This window comes from Salvia splendens, chromosome 21, assembly GCF_004379255.2.
Source record: "Salvia splendens isolate huo1 chromosome 21, SspV2, whole genome shotgun sequence".
In the NCBI taxonomy this organism is placed as follows: Eukaryota; Viridiplantae; Streptophyta; class Magnoliopsida; order Lamiales; family Lamiaceae; genus Salvia; species Salvia splendens.
The window spans coordinates 23,233,474-23,258,092 of record NC_056052.1 but is presented as its reverse complement, the minus strand read 5'-3'; the positions used below and the strand labels follow the sequence as shown (position 1 = coordinate 23,258,092).

The 24,619-nt window shown below is 40.1% G+C and overlaps 8 protein-coding genes across 12 annotated transcripts; 3 read left to right on the top strand and 5 right to left on the bottom strand.

The window, feature by feature from the left end:
- Positions 1 to 4,933: 4,933 nt before the first annotated feature.
- LOC121783626 (50S ribosomal protein L24-like) lies at positions 4,934 to 7,444 on the bottom strand. 2 transcript variants are annotated; one of them, XM_042181760.1, is made up of 6 exons: positions 7,306 to 7,444; positions 7,101 to 7,184; positions 6,919 to 7,014; positions 6,270 to 6,373; positions 6,063 to 6,199; positions 4,934 to 5,138 (listed from the first exon to the last, which is right to left on the bottom strand). In XM_042181760.1, exons 2-6 carry the CDS (start codon positions 7,176 to 7,178, stop codon positions 5,056 to 5,058), a joined length of 498 nt encoding a protein of 165 aa, XP_042037694.1. In that variant the 5' UTR covers positions 7,179 to 7,184; positions 7,306 to 7,444; the 3' UTR covers positions 4,934 to 5,055. The 2 variants fall into 2 exon arrangements, with proteins under 2 accessions (XP_042037694.1, XP_042037695.1); XM_042181761.1 differs by having other exon boundaries at positions 7,119 to 7,184; positions 7,306 to 7,441.
- Positions 7,445 to 7,608: 164 nt separating this feature from the next.
- Positions 7,609 to 10,394, top strand: LOC121784852. Its single transcript, XM_042183104.1, has 5 exons — positions 7,609 to 7,833; positions 8,656 to 9,180; positions 9,281 to 9,506; positions 9,622 to 10,073; positions 10,168 to 10,394. Exons 2-5 carry the CDS (start codon positions 8,656 to 8,658, stop codon positions 10,186 to 10,188), a joined length of 1,224 nt encoding a protein of 407 aa, XP_042039038.1. The 5' UTR covers positions 7,609 to 7,833; the 3' UTR covers positions 10,189 to 10,394.
- Positions 7,844 to 13,109, top strand: LOC121784854. The gene is made up of 3 exons (XM_042183106.1): positions 7,844 to 8,133; positions 12,132 to 12,491; positions 12,562 to 13,109. The coding sequence occupies exons 2-3, from the start codon at positions 12,156 to 12,158 to the stop codon at positions 12,979 to 12,981; spliced, it is 756 nt and encodes a 251-aa protein (XP_042039040.1). The 5' UTR covers positions 7,844 to 8,133; positions 12,132 to 12,155; the 3' UTR covers positions 12,982 to 13,109.
- Positions 10,515 to 12,196, bottom strand: LOC121784856 (putative B3 domain-containing protein Os03g0621600). Of its 2 annotated transcripts, XM_042183110.1 has the most exons (4): positions 11,708 to 12,196; positions 11,223 to 11,636; positions 10,927 to 11,105; positions 10,515 to 10,842 (listed from the first exon to the last, which is right to left on the bottom strand). In XM_042183110.1, the coding sequence occupies exons 2-4, from the start codon at positions 11,500 to 11,502 to the stop codon at positions 10,609 to 10,611; spliced, it is 693 nt and encodes a 230-aa protein (XP_042039044.1). In that variant the 5' UTR covers positions 11,503 to 11,636; positions 11,708 to 12,196; the 3' UTR covers positions 10,515 to 10,608. The 2 variants fall into 2 exon arrangements, with proteins under 2 accessions (XP_042039044.1, XP_042039043.1); XM_042183109.1 differs by lacking the exon at positions 11,708 to 12,196 and having other exon boundaries at positions 11,223 to 11,663.
- A 23-nt stretch (positions 13,110 to 13,132) lies between the features above and the next one.
- Positions 13,133 to 14,933, bottom strand: LOC121784853. The gene is made up of 3 exons (XM_042183105.1): positions 14,599 to 14,933; positions 14,083 to 14,435; positions 13,133 to 13,956 (listed from the first exon to the last, which is right to left on the bottom strand). Exons 1-3 carry the CDS (start codon positions 14,651 to 14,653, stop codon positions 13,348 to 13,350), a joined length of 1,017 nt encoding a protein of 338 aa, XP_042039039.1. The 5' UTR covers positions 14,654 to 14,933; the 3' UTR covers positions 13,133 to 13,347.
- Positions 14,934 to 14,951: 18 nt separating this feature from the next.
- Positions 14,952 to 17,373, top strand: LOC121784855 (DNA-directed RNA polymerase III subunit rpc6-like). Of its 2 annotated transcripts, none has more exons than XM_042183108.1 (3): positions 14,952 to 15,159; positions 15,836 to 16,538; positions 17,151 to 17,373. In XM_042183108.1, the coding sequence occupies exons 2-3, from the start codon at positions 15,838 to 15,840 to the stop codon at positions 17,182 to 17,184; spliced, it is 735 nt and encodes a 244-aa protein (XP_042039042.1). In that variant the 5' UTR covers positions 14,952 to 15,159; positions 15,836 to 15,837; the 3' UTR covers positions 17,185 to 17,373. The 2 variants fall into 2 exon arrangements, with proteins under 2 accessions (XP_042039042.1, XP_042039041.1); XM_042183107.1 differs by having other exon boundaries at positions 14,953 to 15,159; positions 15,827 to 16,538.
- LOC121784851 lies at positions 17,115 to 20,715 on the bottom strand. The gene is made up of 6 exons (XM_042183103.1): positions 20,605 to 20,715; positions 20,429 to 20,494; positions 20,230 to 20,322; positions 19,930 to 20,024; positions 19,784 to 19,860; positions 17,115 to 18,506 (listed from the first exon to the last, which is right to left on the bottom strand). Exons 2-6 carry the CDS (start codon positions 20,486 to 20,488, stop codon positions 17,467 to 17,469), a joined length of 1,365 nt encoding a protein of 454 aa, XP_042039037.1. The 5' UTR covers positions 20,489 to 20,494; positions 20,605 to 20,715; the 3' UTR covers positions 17,115 to 17,466.
- Positions 20,716 to 21,280: 565 nt separating this feature from the next.
- LOC121784934 lies at positions 21,281 to 23,904 on the bottom strand. Of its 2 annotated transcripts, XM_042183214.1 has the most exons (5): positions 23,782 to 23,904; positions 23,122 to 23,572; positions 22,587 to 22,751; positions 22,176 to 22,451; positions 21,281 to 22,072 (listed from the first exon to the last, which is right to left on the bottom strand). In XM_042183214.1, exons 3-5 carry the CDS (start codon positions 22,725 to 22,727, stop codon positions 21,431 to 21,433), a joined length of 1,059 nt encoding a protein of 352 aa, XP_042039148.1. In that variant the 5' UTR covers positions 22,728 to 22,751; positions 23,122 to 23,572; positions 23,782 to 23,904; the 3' UTR covers positions 21,281 to 21,430. The 2 variants fall into 2 exon arrangements, with proteins under 2 accessions (XP_042039148.1, XP_042039147.1); XM_042183213.1 differs by lacking the exon at positions 23,122 to 23,572.
- Between the last annotated feature and the right edge of the window lie 715 nt (positions 23,905 to 24,619).

Below are 24,619 nucleotides of genomic sequence, written 5' to 3'. Positions count from 1 at the left end.
ACGTGTCCTTCAACTCCCCGGCAGCAAATTCCTCACGTCCCTCACCTTCGCCGCCGTATCATACTGCACTGTGGGCCCCCACTTCCTCTCATAGTTCAACCACGGCCTCCCCCTCCGACGCCACCACCACGAACCTCGCCTCTGTATCCACCATCTTGTCACTCTTGGCCCAATCATTCCTTATCCCGACATCATTCCCGGCGGGCCCCTGCAGAAACAGTCCCTCCTCGTTATTTCCAGCGTGCCCGTTCCTCGAAGAATACCATGCGAACATTTTCTCCGTTTGATTTTGAAACTGCAGCTCAGAAGCATTAACCCATTTCCCCCCAGTGTGCTGGGAGAAATACACTCTGTCAAGAACTCCATCCACGTTTCTCACTCTTAGCGTCACGTGCTCCCAGTCCCCCACATGCTCGCCGACTTTCCCCAACGGCAATTTGTTAATAAACCCTATTTTTGCAGTCGCGTGGCCATTGTAAGGATAAAACATCCACACTTAATAGTGGTTGAAGCATATAAAAGTATTGATAAAGACTACATTAAATTTTACTACTTCTGTACAAATAAAAACTTTTGAAACGACACGAGTTTTAATGCATAATTGGTAAAGTAAGAAAGAAGAATATAAAGTAAGAGAGAGAAGAATTAGTAAAGTAAGAGAGAGAAAATAAATAGTAAAGTAAGATAGAGAAAGAGAAAAAATAAAATAAATAGTAAAGTAAGATAGAGAAAGAGAAAAAATAGTGAAAATAGTGATAGTGGATTGTAGGGTCCACTTCCTAAAATAGAAAGTTAAGAAAGTTAACTGACCAAAATGGAAAATATGTTCTATTTTTAAGGGACGAGGGTTCTAAGCATTAATTTGATAAGCACTAAACACATATTTTATAAATATACAAATTTTTAGATCTAAGAAAAAAAAATTACTCTCTTTATCCCTCATTACATGTCTCAGTTTTATTTCGGTTCGTCTCTTATTAGTTGTCTCACTTAATACTACTATTATTAGAGCATCTCCAAGGGGAGAATGTATATAGAAAATGTATATTATGTATTTACCTTCTTAAAAAGTGAAATATATCATTCTAAAAAGTAACACATTCCAAAGGGAAAATGTATATAGAAAGGTAAATTATTTTTTAAAAATAAAATAATAGTACAAAATGCATTAAAAAAATATAAAGTGCCTTCTCAAATACCTTTCTCCTTGGAGAAGAGTTTTTCATGAAAAGAAGGCAAATATGATAGTTATAAGATTTTACCTCTCCATTGATGGGGAGGTAAAGATATCTGTTCAAAATGAGAAAATGTATAATACCTTCTCAAATATCTCTCCCTTTGGAGAATGATTTTTCATGAAAAAAGGTAAATATGGTAGTTATATTAGTTTACCTCTCCCCTTGGAGATGCTCTTATATAAAAGTATGACTCGCATATGCCTAACTTTTTCAACTCACTTTCCTTTGCATTTCTTAAAACCGTGTCGAGTGAAGTGGGACATATATTGGAGGGACTGACGGAGTAACTAGTAGGGCTTAAGTCTGACCATGCACCTGAATATCTGTGAATGTCCCGTTGAGAACGGCCGGTTTGAAGAGGATGTACGCCTCCGCGCTTGCTATATCCCTGCATCTAACCTTATCCTGGGCTTCCTTCTCGTTTGGGAAGTCAAGCCAGTACAAGCCGTCGTTCGGATCTCCTCCCTTAGGGAGGTTCGCGCCACCCGGCCAATCCGGACGGGCTTAGACTCGTCCTCTTTGTTGTAGAGCAATGCGCCGTTGCTGAAAAACCTATCCACCGAAGAGGGGTGGTATTTATCGTTGGGGTGGAGATAAACGTACGAGCGTAGGCTCGGAACCAAGCTTGGGTTCGGTTGAGCAGCGTGTTGGTTGGGAGTGGGAGAGGCCTCGAGGCTGCTCCCCAAAATAATAGAAACACATATGTTAGAAGAAGCATCGGCCATGCACGCTTCTTCGATTAATAACTGCAGAGAAATCAATCCTTTATTAATTATTAACATGATCCCACCTCAAAAAATGTCTATGTTTACACCTCGATTTATATAGTTTAGAGGAGTTATGATTGTGAAATTATTATGGAGCTATTCTAATGTAGGTTTGTTAATAAACCCACATTTCTATAACCACATTTAGTATTTCTGGTTTCTTATAACAATATTTTTAATATAAAATGAATTTGTTGAATCTCTAATATGTAAATTATAATAGCATGTACACGACTAGATTGTTCATCACTCATTATGATTTATGAATTCATTGTTCTTATGAAACTGCGCATGGTAATATTAATTTATGATCATGTGGAAATTGTACATCTTTACGAATTCCTCCCCCATCCCATAATACCCAAATCAAGAAAAGGAAAAACAGAACAAATTAAGAAGAAACAAGGGCCTATTTATATAGAATAATTGACAAAAAAGTTTTGAAGCTACCTTTTAGATGAAGAAGCCTGATCCAAACCTTGGATTAGCAGGATTGAGATGAGATATGATCTTATTCCTTTTCTTCTTCTTTTTTTCTTTTAATTTGTTTGTTATGTGGTTCAATCTACAATTCTACACATCATTCCAGTTGCTGTTTGTAAAAAGAAAATAGTGAAATGGCCAATTGGCCTCGTAAAAGTGGAAACAGGTTTGTTTGTTTTTGTTGCTATTTCTTTGACGAACACTCTTGTGAGGAAGAGCGCACCATGCGCTCCTCATTTATTAAGATAATTAGAGCACCCACAACCGTGCTCTTGCCAACGAGCACGGTTGTGGGCCCGGCCCCACTTTTTCTGCATGCTCTTAAGCAAGAGCACAACACCCACAGCCGTGCTCTTCCGCAAGGACCAGCACAAGGGTCCCACCATTCCATTATTCAATTTAAATAAAAACATTTTCACAAAATTAAAATACATTACACATACCCGGAATAATATTACAAAATACATTAAAAATTAAAAATTACATAATCAAAATTCTAAAAAATAATAATTACATAATTAAAATCCTAAAAATTAAAAATTTCATAATTAAACTCATAAAAATTAAAAATTACATAATTAAATTCATAAAATTAAAAAACCCACTACTCGTGGCCGAATTTCGCCCACATGTGTTTGATTAGGTCTTCTTGTAGCTCAACGTGGGTTCGGGTATCGCGCATTGTGTGCCTTGTTTCGATCCTCTCACCCACCGTCGTATGCACACCTCGGCGTGGGGGAGACCTCGCGCTTGAGCTTCCGGCTTCATCCTCGTCGTAGAAGCTAGCCGCCCTCGGTCCTTCGTCGGCTATAATCATGTTGTGTAAGATAATACACGTGTACATGATGTCGTCGATATTTTTCACGTACCACAGCCGAGCCGGGGCCTTCACAGTGTTGAATCGGGTTTGAAGGACCCTAAAGGCTCTTTCGACGTCTTTCCGGGCGGACTCTTGGCGCTGCGCAAAAAGAACCCGTCTCGGGTCTTGCAGGTTGTTGAGCGTATTCACGAAAGTCGACCACCGTGGGTAGATACCATCGGCGAGATAGTAACCCATGTGGTATAAATTTCCGTTGACGGTGAAGTCGATCGTCGGTCCTACACCATTCAACACATCATTGAAGAGGGGTGAATAATAGAGCACATTCAAGTCGTTGTTGGATCCGGCAACACCGAAATATGCATGCCAAATTCTAGGCGGTAGTCGACGACCGCTTCAAGGATAAGTGTTTGGCCGCCGCCTTTGTGGCCGCTTAAGTGTTGCCCCCTCCAAGCAGTCGGGCAATTCTTCCACCTCCAATGCATGCAGTCAATGCTACCAAGCATTCCGGGAAAGCGATGGAATGATTCGTGAAGACGAAGCAACCGTTGGCAATCATCGGTGGTGGGTGCCTGAAGGAATTCATCACTGAAAGTTGTACGAACTCCCTCGCAAAAAATTTTAAGGCAAAGGATTTCAGTGGACTCACCGACATGCAAATACTCATCGAAGAGGTCGGTCGTTTGCCCAGTAGCGAGTTGTCGGATGGCACACGTACACTTCTGCAACGCCGAGAGACTTTGTCGACCGGCTACACCTGGACCTGTTTGGAAGAATTCAACACGGGCGGACAATGTGTTGACAATACGCATAAACAAGCGCTTTGACATGAGAAAACGGCGTCTAAAGTAATCTTCCGGAAACCGCGGTGGGTCGGCAAAATAGTCGGCAACGAGCCTTTCGTGGGCTCCCTCCCGGTCACGATGGATGTAGCGGCGAGTTGATCTAGTTGGTTGAAGAGGAGGGGCGGGGGTATTCGCTGCGACATATGCTTCATAAGCGGCACGATGTTGTTCGTAGTATTCTTGTTTTTCGCGCTCCGCTTCCGCAATGAGATGGGTGAAATCCATTTGAGGTTTTGAGTGACAGATGAAGGTGTAGATAAGTTGTATGAAAAATATGAATGAGAGATGATTTGATGTGAAAAATGGATGATGAATGTGTGTATTTATAGATGATTTTGGGGAAAAAAATAAAAAATAAATAAATAAAATACAGAAAAACGGGAAAAAACGGCCATTTTTTGGGATTGGGAAAATATTTTTTTTTATTTTTTGGTATTATTTTCAATTTTAAAAAAAATAAAAAAAATGATTTTCCAACGGATATGTCGTTGGCCAATCACACGCTGCCACGTCGCCTGCTCGCTAACACGGACGTGCTCGATGCATCGAGCAGCGCCGTGCCAGCGGCAAGAGCGCAGCGGCGGACAGCGGTGCCGCGCCGCTGGCACGAACTGACGGACGAGCGCCTACTCTCCGCTGTGCATGCTCTTATGTGATTATAAAAGTGATTAAATGAGTAATTAATTATATGGTCATTAACTGTTTGATTGATGATTAAGGAATGGTTGAACAATATTGGTGAAAATAAATTTGCAGCTGCTGCATCAGTGCCAAAGGAAATTAACAAATACCCAACTAACTCTGTCTATATTCCAAGCCATAAACATTACAACTTGATGGTAATTATACTAGCAAACATGAGCACCATCCCTTGAGCTGCTTTCTTTTCCGGACATTCTTGCTTAAAGATCTGGCATTCCCTTACCAGTTGTACGATCATATGTCTTCTCGAGAACCACATCCATCGGAGTGTCCTTGGGACCGGCTGTAGAACAAGACACGAGATTGAGCACAAATATTATTTCAAGTATGAACAAAATTGGCCGGTACTAAGCCTGTTTACAAGTTAGCCCATTTATGACCTTCTCTTCCTAAATTACTATACCTCATCAAACCAAATACACAAGCAGACAAAGATAAATCAGCAGTCATTACCGCAACAGGCTAACACTAAAACTTCATAAAGGAAACTCAAGTCTCAATCGTCATTCACCACAGACTACATGTCTTAAATTTTGTCATCTTCTCCACAGATCTGTTCTCATTAGTGCTTGAGGTGAGGTACATTCAAAATAAAGAATATGCAAAGACCCGGCACCATGCAGATCAAGTATAAATATTATATAGTACTACTATTATTCATGACAATCCACCTGTAGTTTCCTTCTACATAGGCAGATACCCGGGATAAAGCAAAATCCACACAGAAATTTCTCCTAGTACATATCTGATTTGGATCCTAAATTTCATTTTACGGTGTAGATAAGTAAAAAAATCAGAGAACTCTATTTGAAGTTGACTTGAGTATCAGAATTTCTTATTTTACATGACATCGCATTTTATGATGTTCATCACTATATCTTCCACTCTTATCAGTGAGAACTATCGTATTTGTTTTGAGCGATTAGCGAAGAGAAGTTTCTATTTTCAAGCTATGAAGTTTAAGCATTGCCAGCTAAAGCTCAATATACTGCTCAGTCTAATCACCACTGTCCCTACAGTCACATAAGGATTACAGCATCCACTCACAGATAGGTATATTTCGGGCTGCAATTTGCCATTACATCATGTTTTGTTTTAACAAAGCAAAAGCATCATTGAACAGCTCGACATATATACAGGACCAAGCTTCAAATGTACTGAAGACATTATGTGCATAAATATACGGTTGAAAATGCAAGAATCTTACCAACAGTAGGTCTAGGGGTCGTCCTCATCTTCAAGATTTCTGGACGAGGAATTATGGATCCTGATGCTCCAACGCCTCTTGCTACTCTAACCTTGCTACCATCTTCTAAGTATTTAATTCCGACTTTGCAGGGCTTCCTACAGGCAAAACATTAGCCACTACTCATACAGGACAACAGGAAAACAAGAAAATGTATTATCATCCCACCCTGTGACTGGATCGACAACCTGAACATTTGAGACATGAAGAGGGGCTTCTACAGTGAATATTCCGCCTTCATGGCCCTGCCCTTGCTTGATATGCTTCTTCACCTGCAAGGAGATTATTATCAGAAAATGTGTGAAGTATGGAATCAATATACTGAGGTGGTGTTCGGTTTCCAAAATAAAATAATACCAAGATACAATCTAGGATTGAGTTGTGAGATTATTTTAGTCATAGGAGGTTAGCTATGACTAATTATCTCATCATTATCCATCTAAGATTAAGTTGTGAGGTTGAATCTCATGAACCAAACACACTACAAATTTAATCTCGGATACAATCTTGCAAACCGAACACCCCCTCAGGGCGCCAAAACTGATTAGACACTCAACGGCGTGATGCATCACGACACGAACAAAAACGGATAAAGAGCCATTCATCAGTGCAGCTTCCAGCCAACGTGTTCTTTTCTTCTAAGTTCACTAACTACATTGAAATCTTCACCTATTTCAGTTTTCATGTATAAAAAGGCCTCATCTAGATATCCAATAAAAATCGGAAGCTTGTTTAATTGAATCAAACAGAGCATTGGATACTAGAAACAAATTCAATCAAATACAAAATTCTTCAATAACTAATCGAAATGGCTTACCAGATTCTTGCCCTCAACAATAACACGATTCTGAGATCGAACTATACGCTTAACAACACCAGTCTCACCTTTATCTTTACCCCTGATTATCATGACCTGCCAATCATAATTAAAGGAAATGTTAATAGAAATCTTTGGCTATAAAGCGAAACTCATCAAAGTAGCCAGAAGCAGCACCATACGATTTCATTAGCTCTTACATTGTCACCTCTAAGAATCTTCCAATGATGAATCAGTTTCTGTGCTGCTTTCCAACCCATATTGTCCTACACCAATTTCGACTTCTGAAATCAATCAAAACTTGTACTATACAGAAAATTACAACTAGAAATTCTATAGAGTTAGCAACTACTCGGAAACCAATAAGCAAAAAAGTTGAATGGATACCTGAAGATTTCAGTATGCGCAACACATAGATGAAAAGGGCTTTTGTCTAACACGTGATTCAAGTTCAAAGAATTGGGATTTAACATTGGGCTTTAATCATATCGGCCCATCAACTGTTGTTTTCTAGCTTTCGGAATTTGGGTTTCGGGGCGGCTAATAATAAGTATTCATTTACATCGCTATATTCCTTTTATACTAAGGGCTTGTTCTGTTTGTCATATAGAGGTCATTTAAATTATGTATCTGTGCCTATCATGTGTTCTATTTGACATACACCATAAATGCACAGCCCTACAAATGGGCTTTGGCCCGTTTCTTTTTGGCCATATAATGGCGTTAGTGTATCGGGGTCTGGCCCTACGATACATATTAGGCTCTAATCAGGGTTTGAGGTAAACCAATAACATTTGCTTTGAACATGCATAGAAAATTGGGGGAATCGTAGCATAACATTCCCAAACCAACACAAGCCCTTTGAACAAATCTGTGCAGAAGAGAAGCGACACTCACCGCAACGAGAGATTTCAGGTGAGTCTGTTCTTTGTTTTGTTTGCATTGATTAATTTTTTCGAAGGCTACAAACCCAATTCGAATTTGTAATTTTGAATTAATCCTCCTACCGGTTCATTCCCTATTTTTTTTTCGAAATCTACAAAACCCATGGAATCTCCCTTTCTAATTGAATAATTTGAATTTGTAATTTTGAATCCAACCCAAGTTTACAATTGAATTGATTAATTCATTTGAATTTGAATTTTTTTGGAGGCTAAAAAACCCTAGATCGTATTGTGGGGAATCTGCCTTTCAGTTAATGTAGCAAACGAATTTATTAATTCATTTGGCCGTTTTCGAATGCAATCCGGTGTTATAGGTTATATGGATTGTAGAATTACGTGGCTGATTCGTTTTGTGCGTCTCGACGTGTGATTTGGGGTTTTTGAATGCAAATGAAACCGCGTAATAGATGTTAATTAAGATGTCTGGTTTAATGATAAAGAATTAAAGATGCTGAATTTTGGTTGAACTCAGTGAGAAAAATGGGAATTTTGAAGTTTTCCACTGCAATGGTGCATAGTTTAATTTTTTCTCATCCAATTGCTTACTTTGAATTTGTAATGTTGAATCCAATCGATTCAAAATATAGTGTGAGAAATATACCAGTATTTCAGCAACTTGTTGTGTGAAAAAAATTAATATTGATGTTGCATCGTGCTAATTGTGATGTAGAGAATTCACAGCTTTGTGGTTATTATTTGAATAATGAAAGGGTAGTTGAATAGTTTAAGCTTCCTTTATTTGAATGATGAAAGATTAGTTGGAATTGAAACTTATTTGTATATCTATGCACAGATGAGGGAACATAAGAAGCAAAATGCTTATGTGAGGCAAATAATTGAGGACATAATTTGGACTCAAACCGTGGCGCGAATTTGTATACTGCACATGATTTTTAGCAAAGTTTCGAAGAAAAGGAGGCGAGCTGAATTTGCGTTGGCTTACGACATTCTGAATCGAGTACCGATGCAGATTCAACGTTTAAACAGACTCGTTGGGGTAACTGACACAGATTGTTTAGTTAATTGTAGGATGGACCGGAATACGTTTGGAAGGTTGTGTTCATTGTTTACAGAGTTGGGAATGTTACGCGTCCGGCGGTTCGTAGGGATAGAAGAGCAAGTCGCCATTTTTCTAGGTGTCATAGCACATCACAAGAAAAACCGTGTTGTTCGATTTGATCATTGGCGATCAGGGAACACAGTTTCATTCTACGTTCATGAGGTCCTTGCAGCAGTATTAAAGTTGCATTCCTTGTTCTTGGTCAAACCCGAGCCTATTCGCGAAGATTGTGTAGATTGGCGATGGAAATGTTTTCAGGTATGTTTTATATTTTAGTAGCGAAGACTATTCTTTTTGGAATAAACTATATATTCAGCATTTCACTACGTGAGTGTGTGGCTACTTCTTGTGCATACAGGGGTGTCTTGGTGCTCTTGATGGCACCTACATTGACGTTTTAGTACCAAACGAGGACAAACCACGGTTTAGGAATAGGAAGGGTCAGATAACAACCAACACTTTGGCCGCTTGCGACAGGCACATGCGTTTCACATACATATTACCCGGCTGGGAGGGATCAGCTGGCGATGCTCGAGTGCTTCGCGATGCCGTAACTCGTCCTCATGGGTTGCGAGTCCCAATAGGTAAATTGACTAGCTTTGAATAAGTTACAATATTCAGCAACATATATCAATTCAAATGGAAAATTTATATTTGGTTAGTTTTTACTAAACTGATGTTGAGTTTTGTCTGGTCTAGGTAATTATTATTTGTGTGATAATGGATATGCGAACAGTGAAGGTTTTCTAACCCCTTACAAGGGGGTGAGGTATCACCTCCAAGATTGGGGTCCTGATGCGCAAATTCCACAAAATGCTGTAGAGCTCTTCAACATGCGTCATACCAAAGCTAGGAATGTAATTGAGAGAGCATTCGCGGTACTGAAGATGCGGTGGGGTATTTTGCGCAGTGCCTCCTTCTATCCCCTCAAAGTTCAAATAAATTTAATTATAGCATGCTTCCTTCTCCATAACTACGTTCGGTCTGAGATGCCAATTGATCCACTCGATGACCTTTTGGACTGCATGCCTGAGAGCCAAGGGGCTGAGGCCGAGGGAGATCATAGGGACAGTGAATACGTTGACTACGTTGAGGCAACGTCATCTTGGAATCAGCGTCGCGATGATCTGGCAAACTCGATGTGGGCTGAAGTGAGTACACCTACATGCAAATCTGTTCTTTTTTTACATGTTTCAATGCTTACATATACTGAAATGGATTCATTGCTTTATTCCATTGTCACAGCGCATATCCACAATGCAGTGATTGCTTATGCGAGTTGCAAGAAGGATAGCTGCTAGCAATGTATTTCGTGTTTGGCAATATCATGTGGGACTATCAAACTTTATCAAATGTTTTCTCTAGTAATCATTAGACTTGTACACCTTCCTTCTGATTAGAAACTTGGTCAGCTTAATATGTCATTAATCTGAACTGATTTTTTTGTGTTTAATAATGTTTTCAACTTGGAACCCTTGTGGGAGTATTTATGTTTTTGTTAGTATAGTCGTTGTTTTTGGGCCAGCCTTAGAGAGTATTTGACTCCAACATATATAAATTTGTCTGAAAAAAAAACAAAAACAAAAAATATGTTCGCTTAAACTACAGGCAACATCCACATACTGAAATACATTCTGATTTGGGTCCACTTTGTACAATTATTTAAAAGTTACATAGGTTCCATAACTAAAAAGATACCCGAAATTTTGTGACTTCAGCCGGTAACAACTCGAACTTGCACATGCTCCCTACGGCGAGATTGTTGTCTGCTACAAATTTGTTCCAACCGTGAATTATTTTCACGTTATCATTTTGAATCTTGACGTAGACATTCCATGAATGATCACCAACCAAAAGATTCACAGATTGAATTTTGTTATGGTCAGCAATGTGGGTTTTCCACCAAATTTCAGGCAAGCACTGCGTCAGAATTTGCAAATGAATATGATTACTTTTTGAAAATGTACAAGTTTTATGCTTCCACAATTGAAATGAGGACAATACCATGATCCGGTCCAGTTGCGACGCAAGAAGGATAATGGTAAAAGAGGGAAGGGTCGGCACCTCCTCAACCCGTCTAACCGGACATCCCGTGTCGTCGTCGTCAGTGGATTCTGATTCACTAAATTCCTCATAGTATGATTTGTCCTTACGCTTGGGATTGTACTCCCAATCTGGAAAGTCTAGAATAAAAAATATACATTATCGCAACCAGATAGTTGAGGACATAAGATCAAAAAGTATTCTAAATAATTTAAAATTCATTTAATAAGCATAGAAACACTTCTAAGATTATGCACCATTAGTTTGAACGAAGATATCGGTCGATGGCATACAACCACTTGCATTGAACCTCATGACCTTGAATTCGCCTTCACCGTGGTAACTGAAAACAACGACGTGTTTCATCCCGAGACTATTAGCAGATACAAATGCATTCCAGTTTTGATCAAAGTAGCTCTCACGACCATCCCTTGTTACGCCCACCACCCATTCAAGGCCATTGAGCATTTGGAGTCTGCAGAGATTAGGTAAGCTACCTCCATGCTCGCACATCCATTCATAAGGAATAACCTTCATGTCAAAAAAGTATGTGTCGTTGTTAGTTTGGAAAGCAAGCCTCGCATGTAAAATACATATGAATTTTCCAACTTACCATGCGGTACAAGCATGACCGTGTAGTCAATGTCCGACAAAACGATGGTTTAATGTGCCTAGGAACCGGAAAGTTAGTGGTTATATGCAAATAAAAATGTTCGATAATCGACAACAATAAATTACTTACTCCGGCAGCAGTGGCGGAGGAGCTGATGCTGATGCCATTGCATACATGATGTGATTAGAGAATACAGTTTGGTTCCGAAGAGTGATACTTTGGGGGCTTGTACAACATAAGCTCTTCAATATAGCTTTGTGGAGGCTACATCTTACCCGTGAGCTGATTTGACAAAGCATTTTCCAAACAAAATAAATCTGCTCCACCCATCACTATATGAAAGACAACACAGTAGCAACAATGAGCTGTAAAATCATGCAGGAATCTCCTATTATCATGCAGGAATCTACTCTAAACAAGGCTGCGATGGCAGATATGCCCCTCACGAGTCTGATTTGTCTAGTCATTCACGGGCATACAATTGCTTGGGATGGTGATGAAATAACTCATATTTAGCTGACCCTTCAATTGAAGCTTGGACCCAGCAACTTTGGCTTCTTTCATTCCTTCACTTGAAATGGGAACAAAAATCCCTCAACAAGGCTTTTTCTTTTACAAATCAAGCTGGACAGCTGAGGTAGATTCACTGCTGCTATCCTTGATAATCAAAACCAAAGAAATGAACAAGTGGAGCGGTTCCGTGATCCCCATACCCATCCTCGAAGAAGTGGCGGAGGTGCTCACCAAAGAAGTGGGGGTGCCATTCACATGGCCACAATTGTACGAGAGATTTCAGAACCTTGAAGAGAGACACATACTTTTCGACAAGGTAGTCAAAACCAACGGTGTGTATTGGAATGCTAACACCAACGTGGTCATGGCACCGGAGCAAGTATGGAAACCCATTTTGAAGGTAGGTGGATACAATGTTTGTTTTATGTCAGCTTGTTCATTGTAACTCCATGGCTCCGTTGTTCTTGTAGGAAAATAAATTGGCTGCAGCTTATTACTATTGTGGGGACCCCGAATTTCCAAGATTGAGGTTGCTGTTCGGACCGCAAGATATTAAGCAGGAGAGTGCACCACTGATATTCAATATTTCTGACACTACCGTGCCCGTAGAGGATCTCAATCTGATGTTTAAGCCATTAGATGGAGTTGGAATGGCGCCGACCGTGGAGCTAAGCGTGTCCGTCTCTTCTCCTCCCATGCCCAAAGTGCCAAAGATGAAACGCAATTTGTTTGGAGACGGGTTCACGAATGTGGGTAGTCAGTCCAATAACGAGGATATGGACCCGCGTATCGGGAAGAAATACCCCCCAAAGCCGAAGAAATTTCCTCCAAGCAATTTAGGTTCGCCACATGGAAGTTCATGTGGCTCTTCGAACACCCACAAGTATTGACGTTTTATGTTGTATTTGTCTTCCTTCTACTCTATTAAGCTAGGTTGTGTATGTGATCTATCTCGTGTACGTTTTGCTGGAATATCTATGTGGAAATTCAATCAATGAGATCAATATTTGCTGATTAAGGTTTTCCTTCAAATGCAGCTGATTAAGGAATACTAGGAAATCGTTTACTGATTAAGGCAACATAATCCTTCCTACAAAAGATGATAGATAATAATATAATCTACAGACAATTGCAACAAGCCAATGTTGAAGAGGGGCTTCCAAAAAAAAAGTTTCAGACAGAAAATAGGCTTTATAAATTATATCAGGCAAGCCATCGACCTACGCCACCCCTTCACCCGTTGTAGATTCCCCCATCTATCCCGAACCATATTTCGCAAGCACACGAAGCACGAACGCGATACGGTCATCATCCGGCATCCCAAGAAAGAAATCCAACCTTTCCACCTTCTCCAGAATAATCTCCCCTGCATCAAACTTTTGCTCCCTTGTCAGTCCAGGCAAGCGACCTAGTTCAGCAAATACTTCCTTCCGTGCTTTGCTCAGATCGAACTCATAACCAATGCGGAGGGATAAAGAATCCAACCTCACGTTGGTGGCGTCATTGATTTTCCCCAGCAGTTCAATGAGACCATCTATAGAATGGTCAGCCTTTCTCTTTTTCCCACCCGCAGGCCGAGCAGCTTTCTCACGGTTAGTGTTGCCTGAGCTTTCAACCGGAGCATCGGGAGGAGTGCTGGTCTGACTCAGTGGATGAGAAGTGGGCACATCAGTAGAGCCAACAGAGTTGCCAACCTCACCTCCATCGCTTGAGCCTGAGCCGGTGTCCTGAGTGTAAAGCCCATTGACCGCATCCATCAAACCAGTAGCTGATCCCCCAGCAGCCCTATCCTTACCAAAGATGACCTGCCAATGGTCCCAGAATGGCCAGCTCTTATCCCTCATGTAGCGAGCATGAGGGTCTTGCTGTACATACGAATTCGTAACATAACACACACCATCAGAATTGCCAATGTGAAGCAAACATATTGAGTATTATTTTTAAAACTAACTTGAAAACATGATGATATCCATTAGAACGAGATTTGGTACCTTGACAATTTGCGACCACTGATCGTCGTCGCAATCTATCTTGTAGTCGTCGTGGAGGTTGAACCCCACACCGCTACGACTTAAGATGCCACGCAAAGAATTGTAGCATCTTTTCCAGGAAGTGAGCTTCGAGTTAATATGAGGAGTTGCTTTGATGTCAGTGTTGGGGTAATGCTTCTTCAGGGCTTCCTCGAGTCTGCCAAGGTAGCCTGTCCGAAATCCATTATCGGCTTTCCATCCGGTGACAACAAGGTCCTTCAGCGCAACCACAAGAATCTCCTCCTCACGGTATGACCAGGTTCGGCGGGTTCGGTCACCGTTGCCTCTCCTTGACCGTCCAAGGCGGGAATTCACTGAACCACAACAAAATCACCCAATTAAAACTGTAAAGCACTGCAAGATCTAAGAACGAAATGCGAATTCACTGGTGCTTTCAAATAAATTACCAAACGAAATGATGTTGAACCATACGAAAATAAACTCTCTTTTATTCAATTCTGAGATAGCTATATGTACCTTGCGAACTCGGCACATCAGGGGAAGTGAACCTTGAACGCATGTAGTCAGACATCTTCAACTGGACAAAGTGAAAATAGCTTCTGCGGAATTTGCGAGGCGATTCTGGAACACTGAAATGGAAGAGCGGCGGAAGAGAGTTGTAATATATATTCTCCAATTTAGGTTTGGGTATTGTGGTATTTGATTTACAGCAAACCAAACACACGATATATATCACTTGTGCTTTATATAGTGCAAACCAAACAGCTGAAATGAATAACCCAACTTCTAATTTGTGTCATATTTATCTGGCCTCTCCTTATCTACCCTAAATCCTATTGGACAAACAGAACAAGCCCTAATAATACTAGGAAAATAAAAGTAGGGGATTTTAAAGTTAGGATTCTGTTTTGCTTTGCACTTTCTTTCTTCCGCCGCCCACCTCCACGACGAGCACCATTTTCATGGCCTCGCCAAAATCCAGTGGTGATTAACTGATTTCTTCGGGACGCCACACTCCGTCGTTCTCTTTCGCGCCGCATCCCAACTTCTTAACCCTTTCTTCATCCTTCTTCTCAGGTACTCTTCTCTTCTTCTTTCTTTCCTTTCTTTTCTTTTACACACATATTCAAGTGCGAAATCCGGCACTACGCTATGTTCTGAACTGTTACGGTGTACTGGATCCTTCTTCTTATCTAATCTTGGTTAATTATATAGTTTCTCTGGTTTATTCATAAGTAATCTGGCAATTTCCTCTTTATAACATGTCCTTTTAGCGATAAATCTCCTTTCATTTGTATACCTAATTCTTAAATTAATCTATTGATCAAATCCTGACTCTGAACTGATCCAAATTGCATTATTTTTATGACTAAAATCAATTCAGAGTGTTGAGTGATGCATAAAACCTAATTGATTTAAATTCTGATAGCTCTCTCTGTATCTGGTGGATGAAGTAGTGAATGTGATGATCTGATTTTGATCAATCCTCATTGCATTTTTAGTCTTATTGTGGCAGAATGTATACATTGCTATACCTATTAATTCTTTTGAGTGGCTGTAGTTTAGTTTCTGGTAATGGTGGGTTAAAGTAAAGTGTATTGTTTGTGAGGATTTTGTCAAATTGGGCTATTATATTTATTTTGTGTTTCATTTGCTGTTATAAAAGATTCAGCAATTGTATGTTTTGAGCAATGTGTTCAACAGCTATGGTAAGAGGTTAAGCAATTGTGTGGTTTATGACTAGTCAATTTAGGTATGAATCGGGCGGTTGTTACAGCCGGCAAGAGGAAGAGAGCTAGTGAACCACCTCTAACAAGAGATGAGCAGCAGATCCTTGATTTGATCCTCAGCAAAGAGGGCTCCGGCATTCAGCCGAGAGAGATCAAATATCAGCTTAAGATCCCTGACCCTGTCATCACCAAAGCAAACAAAACCCTCCTGGCTAAAAATTTGATAAAAGAGGTGAAAGGCATTCAACGAGGGGGTGCAGCAAGGAAAATCTTCATGGGATTCAACTTCACCCCCTCTGATGTAGTTAGTGGGGGCGTATGGTACGAGGATGGGAAGATCGACACTGAATTTGTTAACGGTCTTAAAATGCTCTGCCTTTCGATGGTGAGGAAGAGCAAGGTTACTACCCTGGAGGGGCTCCACAAGTTCGTGAAAGAGGCCAAGGTGGCGAAAGTTGAAATCCCTAAGCTACAGCTCGATGAATTGCTGACTTCAATGGTACTAGAGAAGGAATTAGTGGAGGTGAAGAGCACTGGTATGGGAGCTTTTTGTGGGATTCGCATTGGAGAAACATGTTACAAGCTTCCAACTGCAGGACGAGGGGTGGCAAAGGGTTCGATTACAGGTGCATTTGCTTCGATTCCTTGTGGTGCGTGTCCCAGGATTGATCTCTGCACACCGGATGGGGTCATCTCCCCCACTACTTGTGTCTATTTCAATCAGTGGTTAGACATCAAACTCTAAGACTCCCAATTTATTGTCATTCATTAGACCTTTTGTTGGTATAGATGCTTCCTTGAGTTGAGACACACACATTTAAGGCTAAACTAAAGTAGTAAAGCTACCAACCAAATATGGATCATACAGAAACTCAGCTTGTTTTTCTTTTACAACAAGAATTCAGCTGTTCGTTGTCTCATTTTTTTAGTTCAGTCACAATTCCTCAATCTACAGTGCATATTCGTGTCCCTAAATTTAACTTCGACCCATTTTGTCAGCAAGCATTATGAAGCTGATTTTCTTGGCCACACGATTTTAAAAATTAGATGGAAAATCATTAAATTTGGATTTGTTTGCAACTATGTATAGTGAAAAAAAATCCGATCGCTTGTGTGTAATATGTTATTGGTATTTTCGCCCGCCTGCATGTGCTATATTGTTGATGTTTTTCTACCATTAATACACTAACATCTTTAACTAATTAAATTTTACAAATTTTAGATAAAAAGTCAGGCTATTTTACATTTTTCAATTCATGCCATTTAAATAGTAACTCTAAAATTTTAGGTGAATAAAATATATCGGCTCAATAGTCAAATACATTTATTTATTCGCAGGGATACAATTGATGATCATTGTTTCAGTCAATAGGAGACTAAAAGCTCCCCAATTAAAGATCAAGTACCTGAAGACTTGCAGCATAAACAAGGACCAAGATGCACTTAATTAATATTCAGAAATTATCTTCTTTTTTTCTTTTCCAAACCTACGAGAATCAGCATAACACCAGCAATAAACAGAAAACTGGTAACAATAGTAAAGCTTATAACTCGATCAAAACGCAACTAGGTAAAATCTTCGACCAAACTCGGACATCTGCCTCAATCCCCAATTCCACAGAATGCTCACAGAAATTCTGCAAGCCTGAGGAAATCATATGCGGCGCTTCTTTGGAAGACGGCAGCCATTATGTGGTTTCCTAGTCGTATCTTCAATGTATACAACAGGATTTACATCTCCACGTGAATGAGTGTACCCATCTTTGAAGGCCAATATAGAATCCTTCTTCCTCCTAAAAAAGGTGAATCCGCTCACTTTCACCACGACTGATTTGATTTTCATCTGCTTCACTACTCGTCCCATATACTCAGCAGCTGCTTCACCAGAATACCGGCCAGGTTTATCTCCTTTTGCAGCCACTTGTCCAGCAGAAACCGACATCTTTCTGTTGCCTTTATGATCAGTTAAGGTGACATAAGAATTGTTTCGCATCAACTTAATGTGGACGATATCAGCATTTGACTCTCGTTGCGGCTGCTGATAAAATGCAGGGCCTCCTATTGGACCTCTGCCCTGGAATACTCCCTGGACATCATCAGGTCTCTGCGTTCTTCCTGCCCCGGGTCTTTCATCTTGGAGTAATCCACGAACATAGTCCATATTAGGCATTGGAGTTCTTCCTGACTCGTTCTCAAATGGAGGTAGCCCATTCACGCCATTTCCTCTTTCTCGGTTCAACAATTGAGCATAGCCAACGGAACCAAGATTACGCCCTACCCCAACCTCACGTGGAGGTAGTCCATTCACACCTCCTCTTTCCCGGTTTAGCAACTGATCGTAGCCAATGGAACCAAGATTCCATCCCCCAACCTCCTGTGGAGGTAGTCCATTCACACCAGTTCCTCTTTCCCCATTTAACAACTGATCATAGCCATTTGAACGAAGATTCCTTCCTACCCCAACCTCTCGTGGAGGTCTTTCGCCTACACCATTTCCACTTTCCTCTGTTGCCTGCCTGTGATTCCTTCCTGCCTCGACCTCTGGTTTTTCTCCAGAATGTAAAAAACTCCTGAAACTCAACGCACAAGGCAAATGAACATTCCCTGCCGCTCTGACCAAGTCCAGTTTCATGCCCACGTTTCCCAAAATTGACATGGGAAGATGTGTCTCAATTTTCAAACTCCTGAGTAATCCTACATAACAAGATACACATGAAAAAGTAATACACAAGGCAGTAGTCTAGAAGACTGGAAGTGTGAACCAACAAGCTAATTCAATTTCTCTATTAAACCAAACCTACAGGCAGAAAGGTAATTCAGCACTCAATAGGAATCATAGCAACAATAAAACACTAAAACTTAATAAAAAACTAAAGTCTCGATCACCATTCACCACAGACTACAAGTTTTACATTTTATCGCCTTCTCCAAAAATCTGGGTTCATAGTGTTTGGAGTGAATTATATTCAAAGTAAAGCATATGCAAAGGCATGATGCCATGCAGGTCATGTAGAAAATTTTATATATAATTCATGGCAATCTATCTCTAGGTTCCTTTTCCAGAGGAAGGAAGATACATTGGCATGAGGGCAGGATATGGCAAAAATCCACATTCAAAAAATCAATAGAAACTTTCTCCTAGTTTTTATCTGAGATCTGATTTGAAGTTCCTAAATTTCATCAGTGTAGAGTAAAAAATTCAAGTACAAAATAGGTCACATATATTAGTGTAAGAATGAGTGCACATTCAGATCCTAGTTCTAGAAGAATTAAAGGAAGAAGGAATCAGAAAACTAGCCGTTAGGAAGTTAGTTATTCTGTTAGGAAAGAGCAGTTATTAGCTCTAGTTCTTGATTCTTGTTTCTTGATTCTTTTTCTGTTAGTAGCAGTTACCAGATTGTATGAGCTTCATATATAGCTCTGTTTTTTACTTGTAACTAGAGTAGTGAGTCAATCAATAAAAGAGAATTCCTTTTCTCCAAGAAACCCTCTTTCTTCATCAAGTTTAGTGTGTGTTCTCTGTGTGCTTGGTGTGTGTGTGTTCTGTGTGAATTACAGAGAGAATACCAAAGAGTGTGTGAGCCTTGTGTGCTGAGTTAACTATTAGAAATTTAGAAATTGTAACTTCAGCATTGGATTTATTATTTGACATGACATCCCTTATAAAATGCACTATATGAGGTTCATCACTATATCTTTAAAATCACTCCAATGAGAACTGCCATATTTATTGTGAGCCAAGAGAAGGTGAAATTAACACTAGCTGACCCTACACTCAAATGTAATCACTAGAGCATCCGCTCACATAGGGGTACATTTCAAGCTGTATTCTGCCATTATAAAATGTCTTGTCTTGAACAAAGCAATAGCAACTTTCAACCGCTCCATATAAACGCAGAAACAAGCTCAAATGATTTGAAGACAAATAAGGTATGTGCATAAATATCCGGGTAAAAATGTAAGAATCTTACCAGCGGTAGGTCTAGGGGCCGTCCTCATCTTCAAGATTTCTGGACAAGGAATTATGGATCCAACTTTGCAGGGCTTCCTACAGTTAAAACATTAGCCACCTCATTTGGGACAACAGGGAAACGAGCAAAATGCATTATCATCTCACCATGTGACTGGATTGACAGCCTGAGCATTTGAGACACGAGGGGCTTCTACAGTGAATATCCCGCCATCATGACCCTGCCTTTGCTTGATGTGTTTCTTCAGATGCAAGGAGATTATTATCAGAAAATGTGTGAAGTAAGGAATCAATACACCAATAACGTTTTTCCATTGCTTTCACTCCCTATAATTAAAATACCTCATTTCATTTTTCACTTGAATCAAACAAAGTGTTTGGATAGTAAAATCACATCCAATCAAATACTCCTACAAATTTCTTCAATAACTAATCCAAATGGCTTACCAGATTCTTGCCATCAACAATAACACGATTCTGAGATCGAATTACACGCTCAACAACAGTCTCCCCTTTACCTTTACCCCTGAATATCATGGCCTGCCAATCATAATGACCGAAAAAATTTAGAAGAAAATCCTTGGCAATAACAGCGAAACTCGACAAAATATAAGAAGAAGAAGCATATGATTTCAGTTTCCCTTACATTGTTCCCTCTAGGAATCTTCCATTGATAAATCAGCTTCTGTGCTGCCTTCCAACCCATTTTCTCCTACACCGGTTTCAGCTTCGAAATCAGTTCAAAACTTCTTTTATACAGCATAAAACAACTAAAAATTCTACAAATTAGTAACCAATCAGATGATAATTGAGAATGGATACCTGAAGAATTCAGATTGCGCACCGCAAATGAATGAAAAGGGTTTAATTCTTAACTCATGAGAGCTGTTCAACAATTGGGTTTCTTGGAGCAGCGTGGTGACTGAATCGTTGGGCCGAATCAAAAGGCTTCAATCACGCTCGGCCCATCACTAGTTTCTTTTTAATGCTTTTCTGGTTTGGATTCCAGAGTTCATGTTAATTCAAGAGAAGTTTAGTTAAATTTTTAGTTGTCCCATATTTTTTAAAAAATTTGATGACAGATTGTGAAGTTTCAAAATTCCCAATTATCATGTAATGATTTTTTTCGAGCAAATGAGACCTAAATTGGTTCATATATGTAGATTTTTGGTGATGTTGATGAATAGTAACGTCGACGCTTTTGACTTAATGGACATTGTTTTGAGCCTAAGAAAATTTGAATGGTTAAAACAAATTTAATCAAATAGGACAATTAAATTTTTTTCGAAACTTCGTGATTACATCATTCAGTTTTGAAAGGTGGAGGACAAACCGAAAATCTAATGAGGAACAAAATTGTTTAATTATGTTTATTTTTATTTGTAGCTTGTTTGTACTCTTTTGCAAAAAATTGTTTCCCCCCATTTAATTTAACTTGTTAGTAACTAGGCAAATATTGACGACTATTTATTATTACATTAGCTCATGGAGATAATAGTTGATACAAACAGCACAAGATGCAAGCCATTACATTTCCAGATTTTACATAACGTCTTATATACACATATTAATATATTATAGACATTATTTAGTGAATCTGGTTGAATATACTTAAACCGATTATTTAGGTAAGAACCCATTGGTGAGTTCAGAAACACACACTAGGTGGTGGAGATGAGATCTTGGCAATCTTATTGGCGAGTGGATCCCACTCGCCTCCCTGCTTCCCACAATGACCAGCAGTCAGCGCATCCGCCTGGACCGAACCATAACCCGAACAACCTGCCGGCAAAGCCTGAGCAACCAGCTTGGCATTCTCAGCTTTGGCCTTCAGTCGAAGGCGCTCAGCCCGAGAGCCAATGATCTGTCCAAGGATAGAACCTGCAATGGTTATTGCCATGGCAGTTTTAGGCATCAAGACAGACTTCCTGAGCATGGCTATGAAGGGGACTGCAGCATGCACTGCAGTGAACCATGAGGGTGAGAACTTTCTGGTATGCTCTCTCCATACGCCTAACGGAATGTTGGCTGCGATGCCCAAGCAGCCAATGGCAAGTATTTTTGCAGGTAATGGCTGTGGACGAATGGTTTTAACTAGGGCGGTCTTGGCAAGGGCTGCCCTGGCTGCAATTACCGCGGGTGGACACTTGAGCTTGATTCCAGGTGGTGGTCGAAGAGCTGTCGCCACAAGTGGAAGAATGCCACTTACAGCTCTGTAAGACTTGGCCAGTGGACAGTTTCCTGTTGTAAGCCACTCGTTTCCAAGTGCGTCGTGTTCTGAGGAACCGCCCTGAAATTCATATACTCGTCCGTTAATCATGATCCATCTAGTTACCCAGTTGCATATACAAACCAAATATAGGTATGCATGAAAAGTGAAATAGTAATACTACCTTAGTGGAATGCTCTTGTTTTCTTGATGACTCAGATTCCTTATTCTGTTTCTTTCTAAAGAAAGAATGAAAACCGAAAGGCCCTCCAGGTCCAAATGCTGACATGCTGATAGATGCTGCTTTTAATTCCAAACGGTTGAACTCTGACACAGGCTCAGTTTCCAGTTTGTCAACGTCGGGAGGGAGAGGAAGTACCCCATCTTTCCCATGAAAAAGCTTGAAGGCCAAGTCAAAATTGGGACCATCCTCAAAAATTGGGCCTTTGGCTCCTTTACACTGAACAAAAGTTGAAAGGAAGGAATTTAAAACGGTATACTTGCTGTACCAAGGGAGAAGAAGATAGCATTTCACAATGGTGCTGTGGAAACTGGAAACAGATTATTAAATTAGGAGAAGGAGAAACCAACTTACAGGAACAGGAATATTCAGAGGAGCAAAAGAAAAGCTGGTTGGCTTATCAATATTCCTCAAGAATGGACATTTTTTAATATCCTGCTCGATGAAGGAACAATCAGAAGGTTCCAAATTCAGTGGCTTGAAGAGGAAATCCATTGGTTTATCCCAGGAGCTACTTATCTGTGGGTAGAAAATGATTTACTACAAGATTTCAGTACTTTAAAAGATACTTAGAATATATTACTAGGATGTATCATGATTCATGAATGGAGAGGAAAATTAACACCACTAAGACAGAAAATTTGGTTCACCATCATTTGCAATCAGAGTCATGGAGTTGCTAATAGGAACAACTTAAGGGCCATGGCAGCTTGGTTGTTACTCATTAAAGCATAAACTCAATGATATTATAACAGTATGTAAAAAAGTAGGAGTACTAAACAAGTCACATTAGGAACTTTGACACAGATAGAACTTTACTCTTAATCACAGATACACAGTAACTTGACATACATCTATAGGAGATGATTAGAGCTTGGTTACGACTTACGACGTTTGAATTTTCTCCTGAATTTGTGCCCTCAGTCAGCTATTGGAGCTTTTTATGCAAATATTGACAATTTGCACTTAATGCAAAACAAAAAGCATCCGAAAGATGGAGGTCTTAATTAGTACTCCTATTCTTAGACCAAGAAACTCTAATCCGATGATCAATCTTGCTCTCTAGCAACGAACTGTCGGACATGCGCAAATAAACATTCTCCCCAGCAGCCAAGCCACAAAATCCCAACAGCCACATAAAGTAGTGAATAAATAACATGAGTTGTACAATTAGAAAGGACTGGTTTAAATTTAAAGTGGATCAAATGAAAGACTCTATTCAACAATCAAGCACAGAACTTCTGCATCAAGGAGCTAAAACCTCGAAACTGAACCTTAGCAGCTCTTCGGTTTCATCTGAATGTCATTAAAATCATCTAATTCCAAAGGCTCAATCCTGACTACATGAAGCCAAACCAAATTAAAATAAGCTAAAAACTGGATTTGCAATGCAAAAACAAAATACAATAGCTTTACGTTCAATTCATCTCCTAGTTCACTATATCCAACCGAATCACACCACATGCTTACAGAAAATTCAGGAAAAGAAGAATTACACGACGAAAATTAGAGCAACAAAATTGCAGTAATAAAGAGAATATCGACGTACAAATATGGGGGAATGGTAAAATAGGCTTCCTGCCGGTGACGGCGGCAGAGCTACGGCAGTAGGAGAGACGTGTGGAGAGCACAATACCGAACGATGCAGAATCAAGGAGCAGAGGCCTGAGAATTATTGTGGTCAGATTTTCCACATATTTTAATTTCACATTTAATATCAGCACTTCGCACGTGGAAAACCGGCTCTTCCGGTCAAACTTGGCGGCTTACTTATATTTGCCGGTCAATTTCCGGACTCATTTAGGCCATCCACTACGCTGTCTCTATACCGTCCCTTAAACCGTCTCTTAACTACTATTTGAGCACTATTTGAGGGCCCCACTGTCCTTTTTTCCTCCATCCATTAACTAAGGGACGGACCTTCAACGCTCCGTCTCCTAACCGTCTCTATACCGTCCCTTAATTACTATTCATTCAATTTCATTTAGAATTTTTTTTTCTACCCAATTCAATTTAAACAAACACACTTTATTAAAAAACACACAGACTAAATAAACACACAAAATAAAAAAGACACAAAATAAAAAACACACAAAATAAAAAAAAACTACTCCGCCGGCGAATCATCCTCTGGAGGCGGTCGAGGTTTAGGGGGTGTCGGAAGGTCAAGCTGTGCTGCCATAGCAACAATTCCGTTCCACCAGGCCGTGAATTGGGCGTACGAGAAGTGGGAAGTGTCTGCCATTGTGGCGGTCATGTACGCCACCATAAGTGTGTCCGAGCCTCCCCGCGAGCCCGAGGCCGGCTGGCTTGATTCGCCTCGGCCCTTCCTTGCTCTAGCCGCTTTCGCCGCCTTAGTCCCTTGCGGCCGACGGAGCCCACGCGCG

Coding starts and splice junctions, on each gene's coding strand:
- LOC121783626 (XM_042181760.1), bottom strand. CDS start 7,178: ATGGGTTGGAAAGCAGCACAGAAACTGATTCATCATTGGAAGATTCTT. Junction 7,015..7,100: donor ATGTAAGAGCTAATGAAATC/GTATGGTGCTGC, acceptor TATGATTGGCAG/GTCATGATAATCAGGGGTAA. Junction 6,374..6,918: donor TTGTTGAGGGCAAGAATCTG/GTAAGCCATTTC, acceptor ATCTCCTTGCAG/GTGAAGAAGCATATCAAGCA.
- LOC121784852 (XM_042183104.1), top strand. CDS start 8,656: ATGAGGGAACATAAGAAGCAAAATGCTTATGTGAGGCAAATAATTGAG. Junction 9,507..9,621: donor TGGGTTGCGAGTCCCAATAG/GTAAATTGACTA, acceptor TGTCTGGTCTAG/GTAATTATTATTTGTGTGAT. Junction 10,074..10,167: donor CAAACTCGATGTGGGCTGAA/GTGAGTACACCT, acceptor CCATTGTCACAG/CGCATATCCACAATGCAGTG.
- LOC121784856 (XM_042183110.1), bottom strand. CDS start 11,502: ATGAAGGTTATTCCTTATGAATGGATGTGCGAGCATGGAGGTAGCTTA. Junction 11,106..11,222: donor TATCTTCGTTCAAACTAATG/GTGCATAATCTT, acceptor TTTTTATTCTAG/ACTTTCCAGATTGGGAGTAC. Junction 10,843..10,926: donor CGCAACTGGACCGGATCATG/GTATTGTCCTCA, acceptor ATTCTGACGCAG/TGCTTGCCTGAAATTTGGTG.
- LOC121784854 (XM_042183106.1), top strand. CDS start 12,156: ATGGGAACAAAAATCCCTCAACAAGGCTTTTTCTTTTACAAATCAAGC. Junction 12,492..12,561: donor TATGGAAACCCATTTTGAAG/GTAGGTGGATAC, acceptor TTGTTCTTGTAG/GAAAATAAATTGGCTGCAGC.
- LOC121784853 (XM_042183105.1), bottom strand. CDS start 14,653: ATGTCTGACTACATGCGTTCAAGGTTCACTTCCCCTGATGTGCCGAGT. Junction 14,436..14,598: donor TGATGTGCCGAGTTCGCAAG/GTACATATAGCT, acceptor GTTGTGGTTCAG/TGAATTCCCGCCTTGGACGG. Junction 13,957..14,082: donor AGTGGTCGCAAATTGTCAAG/GTACCAAATCTC, acceptor TCGTATGTACAG/CAAGACCCTCATGCTCGCTA.
- LOC121784855 (XM_042183108.1), top strand. CDS start 15,838: ATGAATCGGGCGGTTGTTACAGCCGGCAAGAGGAAGAGAGCTAGTGAA. Junction 16,539..17,150: donor TGTGTCTATTTCAATCAGTG/GTTAGACATCAA, acceptor ATTTATTCGCAG/GGATACAATTGATGATCATT.
- LOC121784851 (XM_042183103.1), bottom strand. CDS start 20,488: ATGGGTTGGAAGGCAGCACAGAAGCTGATTTATCAATGGAAGATTCCT. Junction 20,025..20,229: donor TTGTTGATGGCAAGAATCTG/GTAAGCCATTTG, acceptor TTGCATCTGAAG/AAACACATCAAGCAAAGGCA. Junction 19,861..19,929: donor GCTGTCAATCCAGTCACATG/GTGAGATGATAA, acceptor TTTTAACTGTAG/GAAGCCCTGCAAAGTTGGAT.
- LOC121784934 (XM_042183214.1), bottom strand. CDS start 22,727: ATGGATTTCCTCTTCAAGCCACTGAATTTGGAACCTTCTGATTGTTCC. Junction 22,452..22,586: donor CTCTGAATATTCCTGTTCCT/GTAAGTTGGTTT, acceptor ACTTTTGTTCAG/TGTAAAGGAGCCAAAGGCCC. Junction 22,073..22,175: donor AACAAGAGCATTCCACTAAG/GTAGTATTACTA, acceptor TATGAATTTCAG/GGCGGTTCCTCAGAACACGA.